The following is a 22,434-nucleotide window of genomic DNA, read 5'->3' as shown; positions in this document are numbered from 1 at the left end:
ATTGCTCACTGGACCACAAGGCTGTGAAGGCACTTTTTTCTTTCTTTAGGGAGATTTCCCTGTGGGAACGCCTTTGTTTTATTGGTGCCTTCCGCGAGCTTGCGCAAATTCACCGCGTCTTTCATTCCTCTCTGTAGATCTCATCTTACTATATCTCTTTTCGCGAACCCCCGAGTAGGGCCACCAGCCAGACGGTTTTCTGGCTTAAGTACGTGCCTTCTCTATTGCATTTCTCCCCCTCCTCCTCCTTCTCCTCTTCTCAGTCTCTCGCGTAATATCGATAATAACTCCCCTGCTAAGGTTCCAAAACCTGGCCGCCATCAAGCTATGCACAAGAAATGTTTGCGTGAGGCAGTCAGACAGCATTTGGAGTAAATCACACACATTTCGGAATCGGGAAACGAGTTCCCGGTCAGCATATATTCACACCAGTTCGCAGCGCAATATACAGATTCCGTCATTGAGTCAACTGAGGTGAATGAGCTGATGTTGTTGATGCTCTTCAGCGGAGGCGGACGGTGCAGTACTCAGGTGGCTTCGCTTATTCCTGAAATGAAGAAGGATTATCACACACATATTAGGCGAATTCAAATCTTACTCTCGAAAAGTTTTATGCTTAATAATATTCCAAGCAGGCGGATATTTTTCTCGTGTTTCTTATAGAGCACCACCCGCCGTGGTTGATTAATGGCTATGGTGTTGAGCTGCTAAGCACGAGGTCGCCGGAGAGAATCCCGGCCACAGTGGCCGCATTTCGATGGGGGTGAAATGCGAAAATACCCATGTACTTAGATTGAGGTGAACATTCAAGAACCGCAGGTGGTCCAAATTTCTTGAGTACCCCACTACATCGTGCCTCGTACTAAGATCCTGGTTTTGGGAAGCATAACCCCGTAATTTCTTTTCTTAAAGAACATTTACATGACGGTAAACTAAAGTACCTTCAAACAGATTGTACTCCACTGACGGCCAAATTGCGTTTGAGTACTTGTTCAGTAAGCGCAACGACCGAATATAAATGAGCCGGAGTCAACACTATTAATGTCGAGCCTAAAACTATAGTTTAGTGCAAGGACCAGGCATTCGGGAGAAAAGATACGTCGTTGAGGCTATATGAGTGGATAGGACTGAATTATCCATGAAAAGGCACCCCTGTATTTACAAGTAATGAAGTTTGCCTGCTAGGGGCGCAGCATATTTTTGCAAAAAAGGCTCTCTGAAGTGAGAAATGTGCCTTGATAAAATAGGCTTTCCTCCAATGCGACGTCCATACACTGCATACACTATAGCAGATCTGTTCATTATTACTATAAGGTACGACCAATAAAGAAGGCTGATAAACGATGCTTACCTGCCAGTGCTTAAATATAAAGGATGCAGGTTGCAGAGCTCATTTGTGATGCTTCACAAGCACGAGCTTGCCGACCACTCCCCCGCCACCGGCGCCGTAGCCCCCACCGTATCCTCCACCGAGACCTCCGGCTCCGTATCCCGCGCCACCGTAGCCGGCGCCTCCACCTAGACCACCGGCGCCACCACCGACAAGTCCGGCGCCTCCAATCCCAGCGCCCCCGCCGACGCCTCCACCGACGCCTCCGAGACCAGAGTGCGCAACGATGGCTCCGCCGCCATGAACTTGAGACACGTGGTGCACCGTGCGAACGAGGAACGCCGGCCCGGCCACGGCTTTGCTGGCACCTGCCCGGCCGCCATTGAGCAAAACGACGCTGCTGCCAAGACCGACAGCTCCTCCACCGCCTCCAAGGCCTGCACCTCCTAGACCGCCTCCAAGACCACCGGCACCGAGACCTCCGCCGTAACCTCCGAGACCACCGCCGCCAACGCCTCCGCCGAGACCACCTCCGACGCCGCCTCCGCGGCCTCCGCCGATGAATCCACTAAGGGCGCTGCCTACCAGGCCACTCAACACAACAGTCAACACCTGCAGTCGGACACGAAGATGGTGCGCCTTACTTCATGAGATAGTACTGCGTACTGTTTACAATGGGTTCCTTGTTTCTTTGGCGTTTGAGATCAGATATGAGATATCTGAGAGATGATTTCTGGTACATTCAGGAAAAAAAGAAAATGATCTGAAAAGTGTAACGAGGAACTTCCTGACCACCAACGAAAAGAGCACGTCCTCGACACTATATTGAACCTTGCAACTCCGCTCTTCGCCGTATGCCGTTGGCTTTCTACAATCATTTTATAACTGCTGACCGATTCCTAACTCCAAAATGTTAATCTACGTTTTCCTTTACGAATGTAGGCCTATTGAGATTGCCGTTGAAACTTCTGTTTCTTCAATCTAACCGGGTAACGTATTCCTTCCGGTGGCCCTCCAAAGCTTGTGTACTTAGCAATAGATATGTGGCTTCAGAAGAAGCAAGTTGTTTTCTTTCTCGCAGTGATTGCTACGGTTGGGCGATACCTTCAAAACAGTTCTACAACATGTGGGGTCAATAACTGTGTATCGCTTCTGATTATAAATGCTCATCCAAGGTGCATTCAAGTAAATAAAAAAAAGAGTTCACGCACTTTTCATTCCGCGAATATATACAAAGCAACCACGACATATAGAGTTGGCGCGTTAAGTTTACTACACAGCGCCATGTACGGGCACTCTACCTCTCGGTGAAGCCCACAACTGCTTGGTGCCCGGCTGTAAGCAGAACGAGTCTGTTCTCGCAGCCGCTAGGTGAAACTGCAACGCCACCTTCGCGCCACTGCGACGGTGCCAGACTGTGCCACTTTGACTACAATGATGGCGTTGGCACTTTAAGTGGCCGAGTATAGCAATTATGGGTCTAGCAGACATACCTAAAGCGAAAGGCAATCTTTGCTCCCGCAGCACTCTACAGCGATGTGCATGTTTGCTGATATCATGTTGCTAACGCACCCGTTGGATGGGGCGAGCGCCTCCCTTCTATATTGGGTGAGGAGCACAACAGTAAAGCTTGGGATTGAATGAAGTGGTATAGTAGCAAACGCCTTCAATGATGATATTGCAAAATTTACCAGGTAAAACCTCACATCTCTTGCTTCTTTTGCCCCGTGCCTGCCTATTCAGTCTATAATCTACTTTCCATCCGTATGCACACTCTGTGAGCTTCCTTTCAACCTAAGCTGTTAATGTTATAAACTAGCGCAACATAAGATCACAACAGGCGAATCAATGAAATGTCCCCGTACTCGGAACAACCGCAAACCACTGCTGCATCCAGTATTATTCCACCGCCGGTAGCTTACCAGGCCGTTCATGGCGACTTGAGCTTGGTCTAACCTGAGCACGAACGACTGAAGCGCCTCGGAAAGCTTTTGTGCCTGCTCACTGCCAGCGAGGCGCTTATATACCAGACCAGACCTACACACGTGACTCCTTTGTTCTTACGTCACAGAAGAGGCCAGGGGTGCGCCGGCACACCGTTTAGCCCAACCCCGGAGGAGCCGCGCAGCTTCCGGTGACGGGACCTCTCCTTCCGGGATGGCGAACAAGAGCAACAAAAGGCTAACCACTGGGACCATCCCCCGTGGCAGGCTTCATCAGTCGGCGAAAGTGCGCCCTCTCTCCGGCCAGCACACCAAAGTGCTGTGCGACGCACCCCGTTCTCTCTTATCTACATCTAAAACACTGGGCGCAAGATTGAGAAAGCGCGGCGCCAATGCGGCCGATGAGATAAAATAAAGAAAAAGAACAAAGGAACCGGCACGCAACAGAGTATTTGTGAAGCTACCGATGCGCTCGGTCGGCGTCCCGGTTCGCTGGCACGCGGTCACTTTTGCTTTCTCAACTAAAGGAGCCCACATAAATCGTCTCGAGCGCTAGCCGTTTGTCAATTTTATCTTGTTTCGTTATGTTGAATGGATTACGCTTTCTCATACTTACGGGCTGCGGGAGCCGGGCTGTACGAAACAACGGCATTACGGCGCGAGCGCTTGTACTGATGGTGTCGGCGGCATGAGCAATTGAACGCGTCGGAGAATCGAGGAAAAAACCCTTTGGGCTGCGCACGCAACGTGGGGAACGGCGATTCCACTCGGTTTCAGGTTACATCAGAGTCCGGCGCTTCGCGCGATGGTCGCGACCACATCGGATTGTTTAGTTAGGTTTCCTTAGTGGAATTGAGGGTATCGGCGCGACCGAGGCCGTTTATCGAGACAATACACAGTGCATAGTAGCCCGGACAGTGTAAGCGAAATGTGCTTCTCTATATCGCTTAAATTTCGGCATTGGAATTCCTTAGAGCTAAAATGTATACAGAGAAGAGGTACTCATTGAGAGTAGCTGGCAAAGGGAGCTTCATGTCGTAGCACTGAGATGTTCTGTCTTTCTTTTTCAGGCTTTTCTTTTAAGCAGAAACAAATTTTACAAAGTTCGGCTTCTAGACGACGTCCCACGCAATGAAATGTGGCATTTTGTAACTCAGCCATTTTGCTGGGTAGGCCTCCAGATTCTGTACATTATGCAGGAGCGTCTGAAAACTTCTTGTACTGGACAGCGGTACTTACGTTTCTTCTCTGGTCAGGAAATAACTGAACAAAACACCTACCTCGAGTCAATGCATAAAAGTGCAATGTGTAATCGCCCTACGGCCTTTTCTTCAAGCATGGAGTAGCCGCGATAATGTACGCGTTGGAGTTTCAATTAAGCCAATCTTTCAAATTTATGCCGTTAGTACGTGCTGTCTGATTGCATACGCTTACAGCTGAGAGCAACACAACGACATGCGGTGGCTGCCCAGAGGCGCTAATTACGATCGCTGACTGTGGGAATTGCATTGGGCACATTGTCGCGTACGGCTTGAGGAAGTGTTTCTAATCTGGATCATCACCTTCTGTCGCTGGCTGAGCACTCGCTGTACTATCCTAACAGTGCGACCGCTTTTGTATAGCTCTGTGCAGTCTTGCTAGCCATCGCTAAGCATCTCAAGCTTTATTCCTCACTACTGGGCCCTCCGATGAAAAGGATGTGAAACACAGTAGGCCTGCTAGTCAGCCTCGTGCAAAGCTGAAGTTCCGCTCATTTGTGAAGGTTAGAGCTTTTAACCCATGCAGATTTTCTTTATTTATTTAGTTATATATTTATTTAGTGCTTTAGGCAAGCCTGATAAGGGGCACAATCTCATGTATGAAAATAAAGTCTTATATCTAAAAAAGCTTGTGCCAAAGAATTAAAGTAATAGCGACAACATAAAACGCAAAGAAACTGCTAAAAAACAACATAGTGAAAATAAGCTAGCAAGATCATTCACACAACAATATTATAGGAGCCAGCATGTTGAGGAATTCTTTCGTGAATGATGTCACTTGCTAATTACAAATAATATTGATCCCCAATAATATTCTAATTGTTTTACAGTAATAGTCTTTACGACATCACGTATCCACAAATAAACTAAACTTATAAAAAATTCTGTTCTGTATACAAAGTTGCGATGTGCTTGGCTTGCTTTACATCATTGCGCTGAGTCCATAGTAAACTTATGTTGAAATTTCCGCTTATGAATTGTGACTGCATATCTGACAAAATAGCTTCAGACTGTCATGCTGCATCCCTGACCTACAGCTTTAACTCCGGCCATTTTCCTCCTATTTGATACCGGCTAATCTCTACGGCACGAATAAATAACAAGCCGAGTCCCTGTTCGGGAGGCGCTTACAATTGATGTTATATTTCCGTGCACATGGGCTGCGACATAAAGGATGCATACTCAAGCACCTGCCTTACAGTTCCTCTGCACGCCAACAGCATGATTTCTGGTTTCGCGGCACTCAGTCTCCACCGCAGTACGCACCGCCTTTTTTTTTTTTTTTTGTGAGTGTGTGCTTCCGTAAATGTATTCGGCAAGGCGCATCCAGTTGTCAGCGAATTGTGGCCTAAGATATCTATATTCGTGACACTCAGTTTACCGGTACATTGCGTGTGTCTGAATAAAACGGTAGTAACTTCTTTTTCCACGTCATTCCCGTGGAACCTGAATTTTGAGTGTGTTTACAGCCATTTCCCCGCTTTCGCCTCGAAGACCTACCATTTTTAGGTGTTCGGCAAGGTTCCCTTTATCGTCAATGTATATATTTTTAAAATTTACGTGTGTCTTCCACAAAATACTTAAGGACAACTTTAAACAAAAAATACGCCACTCATGACAAATGCAAAGGCAGCGTGCAGTCGCTAGTTATTATTAGTTGGTGGCGTGGTGTGAGACGCGACTGGTCTGAGCAAAGAAGCAAAGCCTTTGAGGAAGCAACGCCTAGTGGCGGCGAATGCTCGTGCTTACTCCACGGATCATTACCTGAGAACTAGGCGCGCCCATATTCGCACACACACAAAAGACAAGTTTTGAGATGGAATCGTTTGCAAGAGCAAGTGCCAGCCAATATGGATGCTCGATATAGCGACGCACCTACTTGTCTCTGTTCGTCCGGTGACCGCATTTCACCGGCTAACAAAAGTTATCACTCGGGTCCGGACGCGCCTTTCTGTATTGGCAGTTTCTTTAATGTTATCGCTGGTTCCATCTGTTGCACATATTTTTGCCGAGCCTTGTGCAATCAGATTGCGTGTAATCGGAACGTCCAGTGAGTCACGTACAAATAGTGCACGCATATCATCCGCAGATAACATTTTCTACCATGGACGAGTGCGGTCGCCGCTGTCATTGCGCTGAGTGTGACTTGTTTGACTTGGCACAGGTCCGCTATGGGTTAGCCTTATAAACGGTTAGTTTCGTGATATGCGTTGGGCCACGGGCTTCTTGACCACCACGACAACAGGACAAAATTCACGATTGCGGCACGCAAACAGCAAATATAAGTTATCAACGAAAAAGTGTGTGATTTAGGGCCACGAGAATAAATCAATGTGCGTGGTTTTAGTTGTATGTTTAGTTATTTATTTACATGCCCTCGTTGCCGCTAATTTCAACCTACCTGAAATCGGTAGGCTATACTAGCTGACAGCGATGCAGGCCGGAACGAGCTTCCAGTCGTCCGGAGTCCATGACACGAATGAAATAAAGTAATCATTTGTGCTGCATGATGGCACCTGCACCTACATTTGACGAACGCCGCAAGGTGAATTGTGAGACGGACGAATGCGCAAGTCATATTTAAGGACAGAAATATTTGAGAAAATGTTACGAAATAGGGAAAAGATTGACTCGGTTTTAGGTTACGGCAACTTCTGGGATATGAATGATATACTGTCACTCTCTTTGGAACTGCGAAGCGACGTGCAAAATCAAATGAAGAGCGAATCAGTGTGCTGTGGACGCCACAGTTGAGAATATGGGAGCTGTATTCTCCGAACATTCAACTTTTTATGGAAGTTACAGCTTCTGAAGGAGACTTGCCTCGGTTGTAGAGGGCCGTCAGGTATTTGGCACGTGCTTATCTTTTTTTGTTACTTTCGCATTCAACTTATTCAATCTGGTCATCCTTACTTAAGTATAAAATTCCAGAAACGTTTCTTTTTTTTTCAGTTACTTATTCAAGATGGCTGCGGGCACGTTAGAGGCTACTGATAGGGTGTGGATGGGCTTCCACTGCGCTTAGATGTTTTGTTGCTATCCTTCGCTGCAAATTTGGCATGCATGGGAAACACTGGTGCACGTTGCAATGCCCACGAGAAGCACGTCGAAACATTCAGATGATGTGACTCGTGGATTACTGAAGGCCTGAGCGGATGTGAAGATTACTCAGAAATGGATCCACTGAAATCCCACTGCGTTATTGCCGCCATCAATGCGTACCCTCGGTCGAAGATTAACAATGTGGAACTCGTTCTTTCCATGCGAATTAACTTTACGCAGTTCAGCTCCCTGATCGCATAGTGACATGAAGCGGCCGAAATTCATGCCAGAATAAAATAAAACGCTACCGCACATAACATGTTTCTGTGTCGCAGATGATTCACCTGAATCGCAAATATTGTGTTAAACGTTCCACGATCGTAAGTACACGCGTTCTTAAAGCTATAATTAGCGTTTGCATATAACTTTGTTAGCCTTGCCCACGCTAGTATTTTCTTATTATTCTTGTTAATAGCTGGTGACTTTTTCTTTTACTTATCCTGTTTTTAGTGTGCCCGTTCGCGACCAAATAATAGATTCGCTCGATGATTCGGTTGCGTCGACAATAAACCTTCGAAGGCTTCCGCGCAAGCTTTATTTCCCTGTACACTTAATATATTAAATTCGAACAGGAAAGGAAAGGTCCTGTGCAGATATGCCAGTCTCTTGCAACTCACACGTCAAAGAAAGGGAAGCTGTATAAGCGACTTCTCCCACTCTTCTGAAGTACTGAGCGTCTGTTTGTTATCGGTTGTAACAACTATTCGTCACCGATGCCGTCTGCGTGTTCTCACCGACGCCCTGGTCATGACAGCTCCGAGGTTCCCACGCAGGTGGCATTGCTGAATTGTGGGGTTTTAGGTGCCAAAGCCGCGATTTGGTTAAGAAGCACGCCGTAGTGGGGGGACTCCGTGAAAATTTCGACGACCAGGGGTTCTTTAACGTGCACCTGATTCTAAGTACACGGAGCCAATAATTACGCACTGCCAGCGAAAACAAAACGGTCAAAAATCAATATTTAGGCCAGGTGTGTTGAAGGTAATTTTTATAGGCCATGATTAAAAGTACGTTCTAACCGGCTTTCAACTTTCCATACAAATATTATAGGCGGACCCGCTGTTGTCTTTTCTGGAAGCACCTCGGACGTATCTCAATCGTTCTGTCATTTTTGACTTCAGAATACTTCGGGTGTAAGCACGCTGAAGAGCTAAGCACATGTTTCCCAGTGGCAATCGCTTGTCTTCTGCGCGTTGTAGTGCAACGTGCCTGTATTGGCGGAAGCCGCGCTGATCGGCGTGCTCATCATTACTGCAGCAACTGCCGCACCTGCTTCCATGAAAAGAAAGACGCATTACCCCACTCGTCCACAGTGTGCGGAAAAAGAACTGCAATCTTTTTCTAAAGCCCTTCGTGAAAAGGATCATAGCAGCACCAATCCCCCCCAAACATGAGTCCGAAATACCACCGGGTTTCTAGAAGTGCACGAGATCGCAAGTTACTGCAGCAATTCGTTAGAAACCCAGATACGGTCTACACAGATGTCGCTCGATGCGGAATTTACAGGGACGCACTCGCAATAGTAGGGGCGGCTGCCGATCAAGGGCTTGTGACTTGCCCACCACTCGAGTCGCATCTGCGAAGACCGCAGAAGCTTCAGCCATTGCGCTAGCAATTAAAACTAAGGACGCCCTGGGGCAATCGTCGACAATTGTTAGATTCCCAACTCACATGTGGACTCTTCCTCACCGGGAGGCTACCACGCAGCGCCGCTCACCTATTGAATCCAACCGAACGCGCATGAACTTAATCATCTGGTGCCTGGGTCGCGCAGGACTCGAGGGAAATGAGAAAGCCAATGGCGGAGCTCGTGCTTTTGTCTACCGAGTGGCCGACCACTCGGGCGAAACCTCTTCTGACCACGACACATCCTTGAGCATCAACGGCGCGAGCGACGAAAGTACATTCCACCACACACTGATCTATCCGGGCGGGATTCTTACGACTGGCGCCGAATACGGACGCACACATGCCCAAGCCTTTCTTTATTTGAAGCGTGCCATCCACCACACACTGTACAGCATTCGCTGTCCTTGGTGCGGAGGCCGGCAAACTCTCGCCCACATTGCGCGGGATTGCCAGAACTGGCCGCCTAAAATTAATGCGCTGCAACTATAGCCGTTAAACCTTCTGGAAGGGAGCAGTGGGAGACTTGGCTTGCCAGCGAGGATAGCTAGGTGCAACTAGAACTCAAGCGAGTGGAGTCATGGACTACGGGCTCCACCCATCCACTTCCTACACCTGTTTTCTTCTTTCACTAAAGGTGGTGATATATATATATATATATATATATATATAGCGTGGTAAAGATTTTGAGCGTGCCTGACGTTTTTTTTGGCACACCCACGTGTGTCGATTTCGCGTTAGCCGGACCTGCGTCCAGTCAGAACAGCGACCGAGAAGCGGAAGCGCGACGCTAAACCTTGCTATTGCAATCGGTGAATCGCCATTTGGGCGAAAGCGGCAGCACATTTCCTCCGCCGCCACTGCGGCAGAGGGCTCCGGTGGACCGAGAAGAGCATGATGGCCGCTTTCCACGCCAACGCCCGTGCCGCTGGAGTTGACATCCATTTGACGAGTCCTATTAGATGTATAACCCCTGTATACTCCCCCAGCAGTTGTGTTGCTAACGGCTTCGTCCTCTGTGATGAAGCAACAAACGCTGTTTAAACACGGTCACTGCAACAAACATACATCTTCGAGCGCATCTTTCCTTTGTTTAGGCGAAGTGATTTCTAGCAACGCCTGGCTACTAGCTTACATTGACTAGCGGCGTAGATTGTTTGTACGCATTTTGTTCTCTGTTCTAATTTTGCATGACGCCAGTAGCTTGCACTTCAATCTTGCAGCCAATAGGGTAGCTTCTGATGCAATAAATTCTACTTATCTGCACCTCATCATGAAGTTTAATTTAATGACTGTAGGCTAGGCATCACAAGCGGTGCTCCACTGAAGCATACTTGAAAAAAAAAAGAATGCTCAGCTGGAACAACATAACGCAGCTTTTCATTTCGAATGTCTGGTTTTTTTTACAGCTGCACTGTTATGTATGCCTTACATACCTCGCATGCGGCGAAATATAAGGCGCCTTCCATAAACCTCGACGGCCCAGCTGTTCCGTAACATCACAACAGAATCCATCCTGTTGTGAAGCCAAGGCCACATAGCAGTTTGCCGACATGCCTATTGTCAGAAAGCAACGAAAACAGATGGTTTAGGCCCCTGGAAATGTGCACTGCTGCTGCCGTTTGTTATCTGCGAAACCTTCGGCTACTGCTTACTGCTATGTTTATCTTAACGACTGCTATAAAGTAGGCAAAGTGCTGCATAAAGCAGGTTGAGTTTATTCAAGACTCTCAGACACCCATGTCCAAATTACGGAATAGGTCGCGAATTAAGGCCATCCGACTATCCGAACAAAGTATTTTCAGCGGTACCATCATGGCCGTCTACGAGATTGAGACATCACGCGGTTAGCCGCAACATAAATGGCTTCTTAACATTCGCGTTTTACCTTGGCCACAACAGCAAGCCGTGCTTCTTATTGTAATGACACACCCGTATAGACAGCGACCTTACAAAAGTGCTTTTGAATAAAGAGGCCCGGCGTTTCTTTTTCCCTTATTCTTTTTTTTGTGAACTCGACACGATGTGTCATCACAACACACGTTAGCTTTTGCAGTTCCTTAGCAGATTCGTTTGCTGACTGGTTTATGGCGCGCCCAAAAGTTATTCATCGGAATTCCTGGCGCGTGCCAAAGCATGAAGGTCAGCGTGTGTCAGATTTCGTGGTCTTTCGCAGTACAATATTTACTGTGAAAGAACACTTTCCTTTGCAAGTTTATCATCGTTACTCCATTTATGCATATAAAGCACGGCAGCCTATTGGCTCTAAATCACAGGTTTAAAAAAAAGGTGCTTTCGCAGAACAGGAGGCCTACGATTAGATTACCGAAGCCTCTCGTGAAAGCTACGTGGCTCAGTTATGTATTTCGTCGCATACCCCAGGAAACATTGTAGCGAAACTTGCGCAAGTCTCGCAATTCCTACTTGTTGGACGCGCCTTGAGCACTCACGGGACCAGAGATAACAAAAGACGGGCTCCGCTTTCGTTAGCAGCAGCCTTTACCAGCAATATCGTAGTGAGCAGCAATCCACCATCACTTCGCCATCTTAGATGCCAGTCACCAACGAGCAGGAAGAGATGCTGTCACGTTTCTTTGTTCACCTTTCTTTAGGTTCTTACAAACAGTTTCATTTTTATTACATAAAGATACACCTATGAATGCGCATCACTCAGGTGACTCTTTCATTCGCTTAAATCAACTACCAGAAGCAAAAATTATGAGCACCCGACTTTGAAGGCTCGGATAAGTAGCTCAGAAGAACCGCCCGATACCCTTAGAGGCCACACAAGTACACCGCACTCTCTGTCAAACATTAAGGCTCAGTCCTATCCCTTCATTTGTGAACTTACATTCCATATTTACACTATATCTGACGCACTCTTTGTTATAGCCGAGTGAGGTGCTTCGCTCTGTGTCGTGCGCACTTAGGGCAAGTCAACAAAAAAACAAGGTTTACAACACTCATAACATAGTACACTTCGTAATTTCCTTTTAATTAAAGTCACCTATACTTTGACGTCAGAACCACATATACACGAAGCTCGCAGTATGCGCGCACCGGTGGTAGCAGTCGACGTGTCCGTAGCGACGGTGGCTGCTGAGGCTCTGGCGGCGTCGAGATGCAAGCGCTACCTAGCGGATAGAACTTGAACAACAGGCAGCAGCGCTGCCTTGGGCCACCCACATGGCAACCGCCCGCCATTCCCACTACAAGGTGAAAAAAAGTTGCCAGTCACTTAAGTATGCTTACAAATATCATGAGAAGCCAACAAACACTGACACCAAGGACAACATAGGGGAAATTAGTTGTGCTTAATAAATGGAATGAAGAAATGATAAATAATGGAAATTAAAGTGGATGAAAAAACAACTTGCCACAGGTGGGAACCGAACCCACAACCTTCGCATGCGAAGGTTGTGGGTTCGGTTCCCGAATTGGTTCCCGAACCCACAACCCGATCGGTTCCCGAACCCACAACCTTCGCGTTCGGTTCCCACCTGCGGCAAGTTGTTTTTTCATCCACTTTAATTTCCATTATTTATCGTTTCTTCATTCCATTTATTAAGCACAACTAATTTCCCCTATGTTGTTCTTGGTGTCAGTGTTTGTTGGCTTCTCATGATATTACTAATAAAAATCGGGCCCCTCGGTTAACTCCCTTTCTTCTCGTTTAAGTATGCTTACGTGATTTGAATGCAAAAGCATGAGACTTGACTATGTTATCAGCTTTGGATTAAGACTCCAGCTTATGGCAGTTTAATCCACCTTGTTCGAATTCGTGCCAGCCTTAATCGACCTGAATCCGATTTAATCCACGTGAATCCACATAATCTAAATTAATCCACTGTAACACACCATTAATCCAATTCTGGGTGTAGGCCAGGTCCGCCTTTTGGGTGTGAGCCACGGCGTCCATCCGACGCCATGATTGTTCAACGTGGCCGCTCGCAGTGCGAGCCGCAGCAGGTCTAGCGCCCGGAAAGTGACGTCATCACTTGGTCACGTGGGTTCGGTACCATCGGATAATAGCGCTGGACGCCTGAGGCGAGAGTTTCCACTTCATGGGGCATATAATTATTTCGCGTTAAAAGGAAGAAGTAGAAGAAAGCGAAAATACGTTACAGTAAAGTCTCGCTTGTACTAACGTTGGTTTAGTGAATATTTCAGACTAACGATATTTTAGAATATACTCGGTGGGTCTCCTATGCATTCTATGCAAAAGTATTTCAGTTAAACAAATTTCTGGATAGTGAACGTTTCAGTTGAACGAACTTGAGGCTCCTGATGGATAGTAACACTGGCTACGATTAGAAACTGCTGGCATAAATCCGGCCTTTTCCCCATGTACTCTGAAAGCGAGCAAGAGGAACAACGCGACGAGATGTTCGACGCCGGGATGTGGACAGAGGTCTGTCGCCAGGTTGATGTTGACAGCAACACTCCGTTTGAAGACTGTGTGCAGGGACAGGGAGCTCGTTACCTCTGCTGAACTATCAGATCTTGAAATTGTTTCCAGTGTTCGTTCCGAACAAAAGAGTGGCGAGGAAATGCAATGGGCGGATGAACATTCAAATAATGTAACTCTAGCCGAGGCTGCAGGATGCCTTGGAAAGTAGATTGACTCCGTGTCTCACCAACAAGCTGCGCCAGCGGAAGTGCAAAAAAACTTCTTGCGCTTTAAAAATACCAGTGCCAATGAAAATTACGGAGTTTTTTTCCAAAATGAAATAGGCAGCATCGGTATTATAGGTATTACTTATAAGTAATACTTATTGTAGGTATTACGCACTTTCCTATAATGGCGTACATAACTCCATAAAAATGCATTACACACTATTGACTCGTTCTCTGCTGTGCCCTATGCTATTCCATATTCTAGTGAGTATTCAGTTTAGGGAACTTTCAGTTAACTGAACGATTTCCCTGGATCCATTGAAGTTAATTCAAGTGAGAGTTCACTCTATTATGAGCTAAAGACGCGCCGCGATGATGAATCAACAACGCAACTGCTGTAACTTCGCTGTAACTTCGAAGTTGCTGTAACGTTTGATTCGAAAGTAATTTTCGCATTCCCGATCACAAGTATACATGCTCGGATACCTCTCTTGCGTCACGTCACACCGACCTGACCAAAAGCCTAACAAACGAACTAATAATATTGTCTCATTTCCTATTCTAAGTGACAACCCGAAGTAACAGCAAGGCTCGCTTCCCGAAAAATTGGGCGGTTTCGCCAGAAGGGAGAAGCATTACAGTGAATAGCAAGATATAGCGTTGCGCTGAAACTCCTATTTGAAATCAGCGCAGAAAATGACGGCAGCGTGAAGTGAATGATACAGTACGAACACTGCATAGCAGCTAGCTGTACTTTTTGCCTGAGAGTAGCCTTTAAGTTTTCTATGAATACACCGGGTGACGTTTTGGCACGGCGACGGAGCAAGCTACGTGGGTATAAACGACTCCCTGGCTGCTATTAGGCGTCTTACTACGCCGGTGCCGTAAGGAAAGCCGCCACAGGGTGTCGCTGGAGTCGCACTCCAATGAGTCTTTCAGTTACATAAATCAAGGAGGTTGAAAAAGAGCTTGCCGGTGTGAAAGCTCCCGTAGCTTCTTACCAGGCAAAGGGAAGCAGACGTTTGCCCTTCCTTCAGCTCGAAAATAGAGCCTTCTCGGGTGATGTTCGCTTACAGATTAAGTAATTTGGTTCTGTTATTGTAATACTACGTTAATTGGAAAATAAAAGCTGGTTGTTCGCAACTAACATAGTGACTTCTTCTTAGTATTGATGAGTTGTCTCCAATAAAATTTGCAAGGATGTTCACACTTCGCGATTAAAACCTGTAACACAGAGATATACGTAGATAAGGATCTGTCCGATAAAACCAGCCATGATTAACTCGTATGATTAACTGGTGGGAAGTGTGAGAGAAGCGCTTGGTTCCCATAAGGTAAATAAGATGTTTTATTGGGCCGCTCCTATGATGGCGCTTAAAAGGGGAAGAGGGGCATCTTTCCTGCGGTATGGCTTCACCTTCGGGACATCATTTCCGCTCCAGCAACTATTTAACACGAACAGGGCAAAAGCCCTGAGCGACAGCACTGAGCTGTGAGCTGACTCCAGCTATGGGGGCTCTCTTTGAGAGATTAATGGTGGACATAAGGTGGCTTCACCTCACCTGGTAAGAAGCTATGGAAGCACTCACTGCAGCAATTTTGTTTGATAACCTCCTCGGTCGAACTATAGAATGAAGCCACACTTAGATGGTGCAGAAGATGAGCCAGAAGGAAAAATGGCAGTGTTTGTAGCTTGACGTGTGTTCTGCGGTCTGCTCAGACTACGGTGTTCCTTGTGCATACCACGGTGTGGTATGCGCAAGGAGGTTGGGTATGTAAACAATTTCCCGCCAGGAACGCTCCAGTTTCGTCTTTTTTCGCGCACGAAACTCATGCCAGCAGCAGCACGAAAAACGCCGCTCTGGCTCAGCTGCATGTAAAATTGACTGAATAAAGCGCAAAGGCACGTTTCGTTCCATTCGCCGTTTTAATGCCTTAGCATTAGAAGTGTCAAAGTGTAAAGCAAGTCATGTGTGTGAAGCGCGACAAGCCAGTCACGTGTTAGAGATGAGATGGAACAGCTTAGAAAACCCTATATGTATAGGGCAACTGATAGTGGTCTGCCCGCAACCACCATCAGTTGCACTTTGGTCCTCGAAGAGGCAGAACGTTTATTTAGTGAGTGACCGAACAGCACTTTACTATGCGTCGAACATGGTTTAAATCACAGATTCAGAGCCTCAAGGAGGTTCGACGTAATGGTAACGCATTTCTCCCGCATTTAGTGCTAAATCACCATTTAATTATTATTATTATTATTATTATTATTATTATTATTATTATTATTATTATTATTATTATTATTATTATTTGTATTTTGTTCAGCCAAACGCGCTGCACCTCTTTCGCGACTAAGGAGTCCCTAACCCTTCAAGCGCGGGCCGCACGTTTGCCGTCGGTACCGGGACAGCACGGCGACGGCGGTGACGGCGCCGATAATGGGAACGCACAGATAGTGTGCATATAAACTCTGTCGCAATTAACAGCCTGGTGTGCCAGGCCTTCATACGCTTCTCGTTTCAAAGAATAGTTTTTCGGTATGCCGCGCAGTCACGAGGAAAAGTCTCATCAACAGTCCGAGTGGCCCCTCAGCCACAAAGATTCTACGGACACGCACGAAACCCCATGGTGTTCAGGTGTCGGGGAAAGAAGTGTAGACAAACTTCAATCACATCTGAAAATGGCAGCCTATCGACAGGGTCGTCATGCAAGTGCGCGTAAGAGGATAAGGGGTGACAATGTGAGGGAACGGGAAATACAGCTGGTAGTGCGAGTGCAGCAGCAGGGCGGTTGAGCCGTGCCGGCGTCAGCGCGGCCTATAACTGAGCCTCTATTTCTGTGCGACTGGTGTAAATAACTACACCTCCAGCAGACCAGTGTCCCTTAAGAATGCAAAACAACGAGCGTGATGCTTGTTGACGGGCAGTAAAGGACCTTTCTGGACAGAGTGTTTACAGGCGCGTTTGAGGAAGGCCTGTCTTTTGTGCGTTCTAGAGAACGGCGTCCCTTTCATCTTGGTACTTGGGGCACGACCATAAAGCGCGGTTCGATGTCTCCTGTTTTGTTGCAACAGGGACCGAGTTGAGAATTGTACGTGTCGGCTTAAGTTACCTTGCTTGCGTATATGCTGATCCCGTTCTTTCCTTAATCGAGCGCTTACTTTCTGTGACAATTTGTTCCGCGAAAGAAAATATAGTGCTATTCCCAAAGGAACTATGATGCTGGTTTTACTGATATTCTTCCCAAGGAGCACGTCTTCGCTTTAGGCTATAACACCCTTCTCTCTGTTATTCCGCACAATGTTAGAATAAACCTTTCTTCATAGTTTACGGGTTCTGTATATTCTTATTTATCCTCGCGAATGTTTTTCGCTAGGCTCTAATCAGGAAGGAAGAAAATAACATAAAATTAGTAACCAAAATTAGCGTAGTATTTGCCGCAATGTATTGTAAACCTTTTGTCCGCCACTTTTATACGAGCTTTCTTTTACATCGAAAGATGAAAGTTCGACATTCAGGTGTAAGCAAACATTTAGGTACCATGACGCGTCAGATATTTCATATAACGGCCCTGACGCTTTATAGTGCCATGTTTTACATGTCACACTAAGAAAGAAAATGTGTCTAAAATTTAACGCGACGTTACATAAACAGCATTATGGGTAGGCATAGTTCGGGAGTGCCAGAGCAGTTCGTATGAGCCAGCATAATCTGACCGGTATTAGGAATAAAGTCTTGTGTGCCAACTCGGCACATTCCAATTTCATGAAAACTAATTTTGTTTGCAGCATGTACGGCGAGTTGTGTTCTATTGTTGAAAACTTAGGACAATATAAAAAAAAACTATTACAAGACGTGCCATTTCATCAGGTAGTTTCAGGGAATGTAGCGGTTTGCGTACTGACATCGTGTGTTTGTTGGCAAACTCACAATATTTTGCAATTGTCCGGCACCAGAGGGCTAATCAACGTCTACAGCAAGATCGTGTGTGTCGTGCAGGTTTATGATGAAGATGAAGAATGCAAAACAGATTCTTTTGGTGCCGAGGAGCGACGCCCTCGCCAACATATATTTACACAAGTCACGAACTATATTTGCACTGTTGAGGTCATTTCTTCGACTTAGATGGCAGGCGTAAGCTGCTGACGCGTTCCCACAGAGGCCGATGCTGGACTGCCTTCGCTGGAAGATTCTTTGCTCTGAAAATACAGATAAATATGAATAGTCAGCATCATTTCACGCAACCTGTAGCGGTTGACACGAATAAATTGGAAGAACTTCAAAAGTGCTTTGGGGACATTCCGTTACACTAAGATACAACTGAGAAGCGTTCGTTTCTGTAGCACATTTGACCATACCTCTAGCAAATACCGTACTCTGTTCACCTTCTGTTTGGTTGTTTTGTCTCATATGTTTCATTACAAGCCTGTGCTAGACTACTTACTCCACAGAAATTCCTCAAATCGGACAGCAGAAATTTTACTCGCGTTTTGCTTCAAACGTGCACTTTTCAGCATCTTTCACAGAAAGCCGCGATTTTCATATATATACTACATCGACCGCAGCATACAACTTCTGTTAAAGCATCGGAAACTACCATTCGTATATAGTTCACCCCAAAAATGACATCATTCAAAGCGAGCAGTGATCACGTTTGTGTATTGGTAAGCGCAGTGATTGTTATTTTACGACTCATGCTACTACTACCCTTCAAATGCTGAACGACGTACAAATACTGCCCAATACGTGAGTGTCCTTTTAAGTTTTTGTGCAATTTCTTTAGGCAGATAAACGATGTACTTTGCCGATGCACTTACATTTAAAAAGCCGCCAGTAGTTCTGCCACTTTCTTTATCAAGCTGTCTATCATCTTGCCTAAAGAGCACAACCCGCTTGCCTCACACGTGAAGCGCTGCTGTTCTACCCAAGGACCCACCAATGCACATTGAGCAAAGCACACATGTATATAATGTTCTGTTTTAAAGCGCTATTGAAGGAATAACTCACCAGAATGTTGCATATAATAGAAGCTGAATCTCATTTGTGGTGCTTGATGAGCAAGGCCTTGCCGACCACACCGCTGCCACCGCCGTAGCCACCAGCGCCGTACCCACCGTAGCCGCCAGCGCCGTAACCACCGTAGCCACCAGCGCCGTAACCACCATAGCCGCCGTAGCCTCCGCCGAGGCCTCCGTATCCGCCTCCGAGACCTCCGACGCTGCCGCCGAGACCGACACCTCCAACGCCGGCGCCTCCGCCGACGCCTCCGATACCGGAGTGGGCCACGACGGCTCCTCCGCCGCTGACCTGATTGACGTGGTGCACAGTGCGGACCAGGAACGCCGGTCCGGCCACGGACCTGCCGGCACCCGCCCGGCCACCGCTGAGCAGGACGACGCTGCTTCCGACACCGACGTTACCGCCGCCTCCTCCGATGCCGCCGACACCCAGGCCTCCGAAACCAACGCCGCCTCCGAGCCCTCCGCCGTAGCCTCCGCCGTAGCCGCCACCGTAGCTTCCGCCGTAGCCACCGAGACCGCCTCCACCGACGTATCCACCACCCAAACCACCACCCAGACCACCACCTCCGCCGCCTCCGATAAATCCGCCAAAGGCGCTGGCAACCAGGGCACTCAGTAGGACGGTGCACACCTGCGATGATATTGACGCACACATCTATCATTATCTTATTGCCTTGGTGTTCTGCACGCAATGTTAGGAATACTTTGTAACACTTCGGGGCCAACCTTTGTGAGATTTACTACATTGCATGCTATCCTATTTCCTTCTTCCCGGACGCTCGCTAATGTGTAAATAAATCTGCATTTTATTTCATGCGTCTGCTGTTTTAGCTGCATATTTTAGTGCTATTCCTGCTGTAAGCGCCAGAAAGAGTAATTCACCATCTGCCTCCTATTGGTCTTTGCACTGTTGAGGGACGATGAAGATTTCAAATAACTAAAGCTGACAGTTTCACGAAGGAACTCTGGGCTACAATCACGTCCGTATGGCAGGCGAAGAGCTCCGAGATGCTACTGAGAACCATAAAACTCGGAGCGAACTCGATCGGAGACGCATGGGAAGCACTTAGATAAAACCTTTATGGAGCTAACTCGGCGCGGTTTAGTAGACGTGATGTAATTGCGCTCGCTAACTTCTTTTGGAGCCTCTAAATGCAGAGCAGACTCTCAGTTGGCGCACATTTGTGCTGATCGTCGCCAACGTGCGATAGTTACTCACGTATGCTGGACCACTCTGGGCAGTATACTACAAGACGAGCAGAGCCCGTATTCACAAAATGCTCGTAAGCCAGCAATCTTCGCAAGAACAAATTGCAGCGAAACCTTGTGATGGAGCTAACATTAGGGAATACGACTGACAAATGGCAAAGAGCATTACTAAAAACACTTTTTTTTTTGGTAAATCGGGCTCGGCTTCTCAAGGTGACAGCTCAAACTACATTTTTCTTTCGGCGGCCTTTGTCGGGCCGGGATGCAATGAAAGACAAACGACCGAAGAGATACTCAACGGTATATCTGTGCTGATGTACAGACATCCGGAGTAGTTCCTCTAGTTCTCGTCATCTTTTAACGCATCTCGAACAAGTAAGTTCAGTGAAAATTACAATAATTGGCAACGTTACGCTGCATGAGTAGTAGTTTAAAACTTCCGCGTGCACTTTACTCTGCTGGTGGCTTCGTTTCACTGCTTCCTGGTGTGCAGGCCGGGTGTAAAATCTTTGACTTCATGCTCAAAGTTTCGCGCACTTTATGCTTCACTCTGACTGTAAGCTACTTGTCCCGAACGCCGGCTTTGTTACAATCCTTTTGATCCTTGATGTTAGCACGTGCGCGGGAACAAGCATTTTAAAACACAACCGAGCTCTTCCTGGTATCGGAGCTGCGCGTTGTTCTTATTTAGATTACACTGTGCTGTTAAAAACAATGTTTAGCGACAACAAGCTATTAAGGTTAATAATGCAATGTAATTTGTGAGAAGTATACATGCGCTGATTGTCGCTGAAATAGTGTGAATAATAAAGATGTTAAACGGGGCGGTAAACGCTTCCGAGCCCGCATCTATCTCTATGCTCACGTGGTTTTAGCTAAAATCTGCCTTCCCGCAGTAAGTGTTGTAGTGGCCTTAGCCAAAATGGTCTGAAAAGATGGCACGGCTAAAGCAAAGCTCATAACGTAAAGACAACTTTACGCTCACACAGATGCTTTGTAACCCTCCAAGTAATATCAATAACATTTTGGAATATTGTGCACGAGTGGCTATTACGCGATTGCTTATTGATTACAAAATTATATGAAGTGATGCCGTCAATTTGAACCGACTTCAGGAAGTATTCCTGGGAGACAAATAATAGGTCATATCGCAGCTCTTGACTCTCAGGGAACACTCCTTCCTTGATTCTGTGATCCCTGGTTTATCAGCGGCTAATCTTGGCTGGGCTGCTCTACCAGTTTTACGAAAGCCGCTATCCAGCATTTATGTTAAACGCTTCTGAAAGGAACCATGTTTTTGCTGACGGATTTGGATCATTCCTTTGCATTCAAGAGCTCCAATAGTGCTGTAACAGTAAAATCTTACTTTTTCTTTGTTCCCATGTATCACTCATGTTTAGATTATTGTTTTCTGCAGGGAGGACGGGACGTAATAGTGCTCGGCCTCAAGAAATATAAAATGAACGTTAAAAAATTTTGAAAAAAAAAACTTATGCAGTGGTCAGCTGGAGCTCTGCTACATCACTCAAACGGCCTGTGATGCCATGCAAACAGCAATGTTATTGCTGTATATGTTAAGCACGTTGCCATACATAGCACGCTTTATACACGAGTCGGTGCTATCCCAATGTGGTTGTTTGCAAAGTTCAAATTAGTTACAGGCGGTTGCACGGATTAATAAATGAATACGGCATTTGTGTACCTACTTGTGCGATTACAGCGCAGCTGCGACGTGCGCTGCTGGGTTTCCTGGTGTTGAAGCAATCCTGTGCAAGCATTAACTCAAAATGCGGTTGAAAGAAACTGGTGTTCTCACTTACTGTACAGCGTGCCCAATGCGCTGACGGCGTTTTAGGCGAAATGAAAGTGGGAGCACTTTACAATGTTTACGGTTCGTATCCCAGCAGGGACTGCATTTCTGTCATGAATCGCAATACTATTAGGTTCAATGCTCAAAGCAGTAATAATATATAGACGCGCCTCTAATGTTCACAGCGTTCGCGGGTCCTATTCGCAACGCTTAGCGGTGGTAAAAAAAATCAATCACACAGATCCAGTCAGAGAAAATTTCTGGATCGAACGCGGCGTTCGGGCACTCCGGCAGTGGCCCATCGGCAGATCCTTACCAGGGCGTTCATGGTGAAGACTGGCTGATACCTCAGAGAACAAGCGATCGGGAGACTTTGGAAGATGAGCGTGTTCTGCGCTCAGGCAGGCGGGCTTTTATACCCAACCGACAACGCACCGCCCCACGGTGCCTTTCTCCTTACCTCACAGGGGAAGGGCCCAAGGTGTGCCTCCATTTCGTGCAGGTGTACCCTCGCTTGAAGC

The 22,434-nt window shown here is 46.7% G+C and overlaps 2 protein-coding genes across 2 annotated transcripts; both read right to left on the bottom strand.

The window, feature by feature from the left end:
- Nucleotides 1-398: 398 nt before the first annotated feature.
- LOC142563831 (uncharacterized) lies at nt 399-3,509 on the bottom strand. Its single transcript, XM_075674475.1, has 3 exons — nt 3,253-3,509; nt 1,352-1,942; nt 399-547 (listed from the first exon to the last, which is right to left on the bottom strand). The coding sequence occupies exons 1-2, from the start codon at nt 3,262-3,264 to the stop codon at nt 1,391-1,393; spliced, it is 564 nt and encodes a 187-aa protein (XP_075530590.1). The 5' UTR covers nt 3,265-3,509; the 3' UTR covers nt 399-547; nt 1,352-1,390.
- A 15,384-nt stretch (nt 3,510-18,893) lies between these two features.
- Nucleotides 18,894-19,549, bottom strand: LOC142563272 (uncharacterized). The gene has a single exon (XM_075673826.1). It carries the CDS (start codon nt 19,547-19,549, stop codon nt 18,911-18,913), a length of 639 nt encoding a protein of 212 aa, XP_075529941.1. The 3' UTR covers nt 18,894-18,910.
- Between the last annotated feature and the right edge of the window lie 2,885 nt (nt 19,550-22,434).

The sequence above is a fragment of the Dermacentor variabilis genome, chromosome 11 (genome assembly GCF_050947875.1).
Source record: "Dermacentor variabilis isolate Ectoservices chromosome 11, ASM5094787v1, whole genome shotgun sequence".
Taxonomy (NCBI): domain Eukaryota; kingdom Metazoa; phylum Arthropoda; class Arachnida; order Ixodida; family Ixodidae; genus Dermacentor; species Dermacentor variabilis.
Note: the sequence above shows the minus strand (reverse complement) of the source record. Positions and strands in the feature narration are given on the sequence as shown.

What these genes read in the sequence shown, in the direction of transcription:
- LOC142563272 (XM_075673826.1), bottom strand. Translation starts at nt 19,549, where the DNA reads ATGTGTGCGTCAATATCATCGCAGGTGTGCACCGTCCTACTGAGTGCC.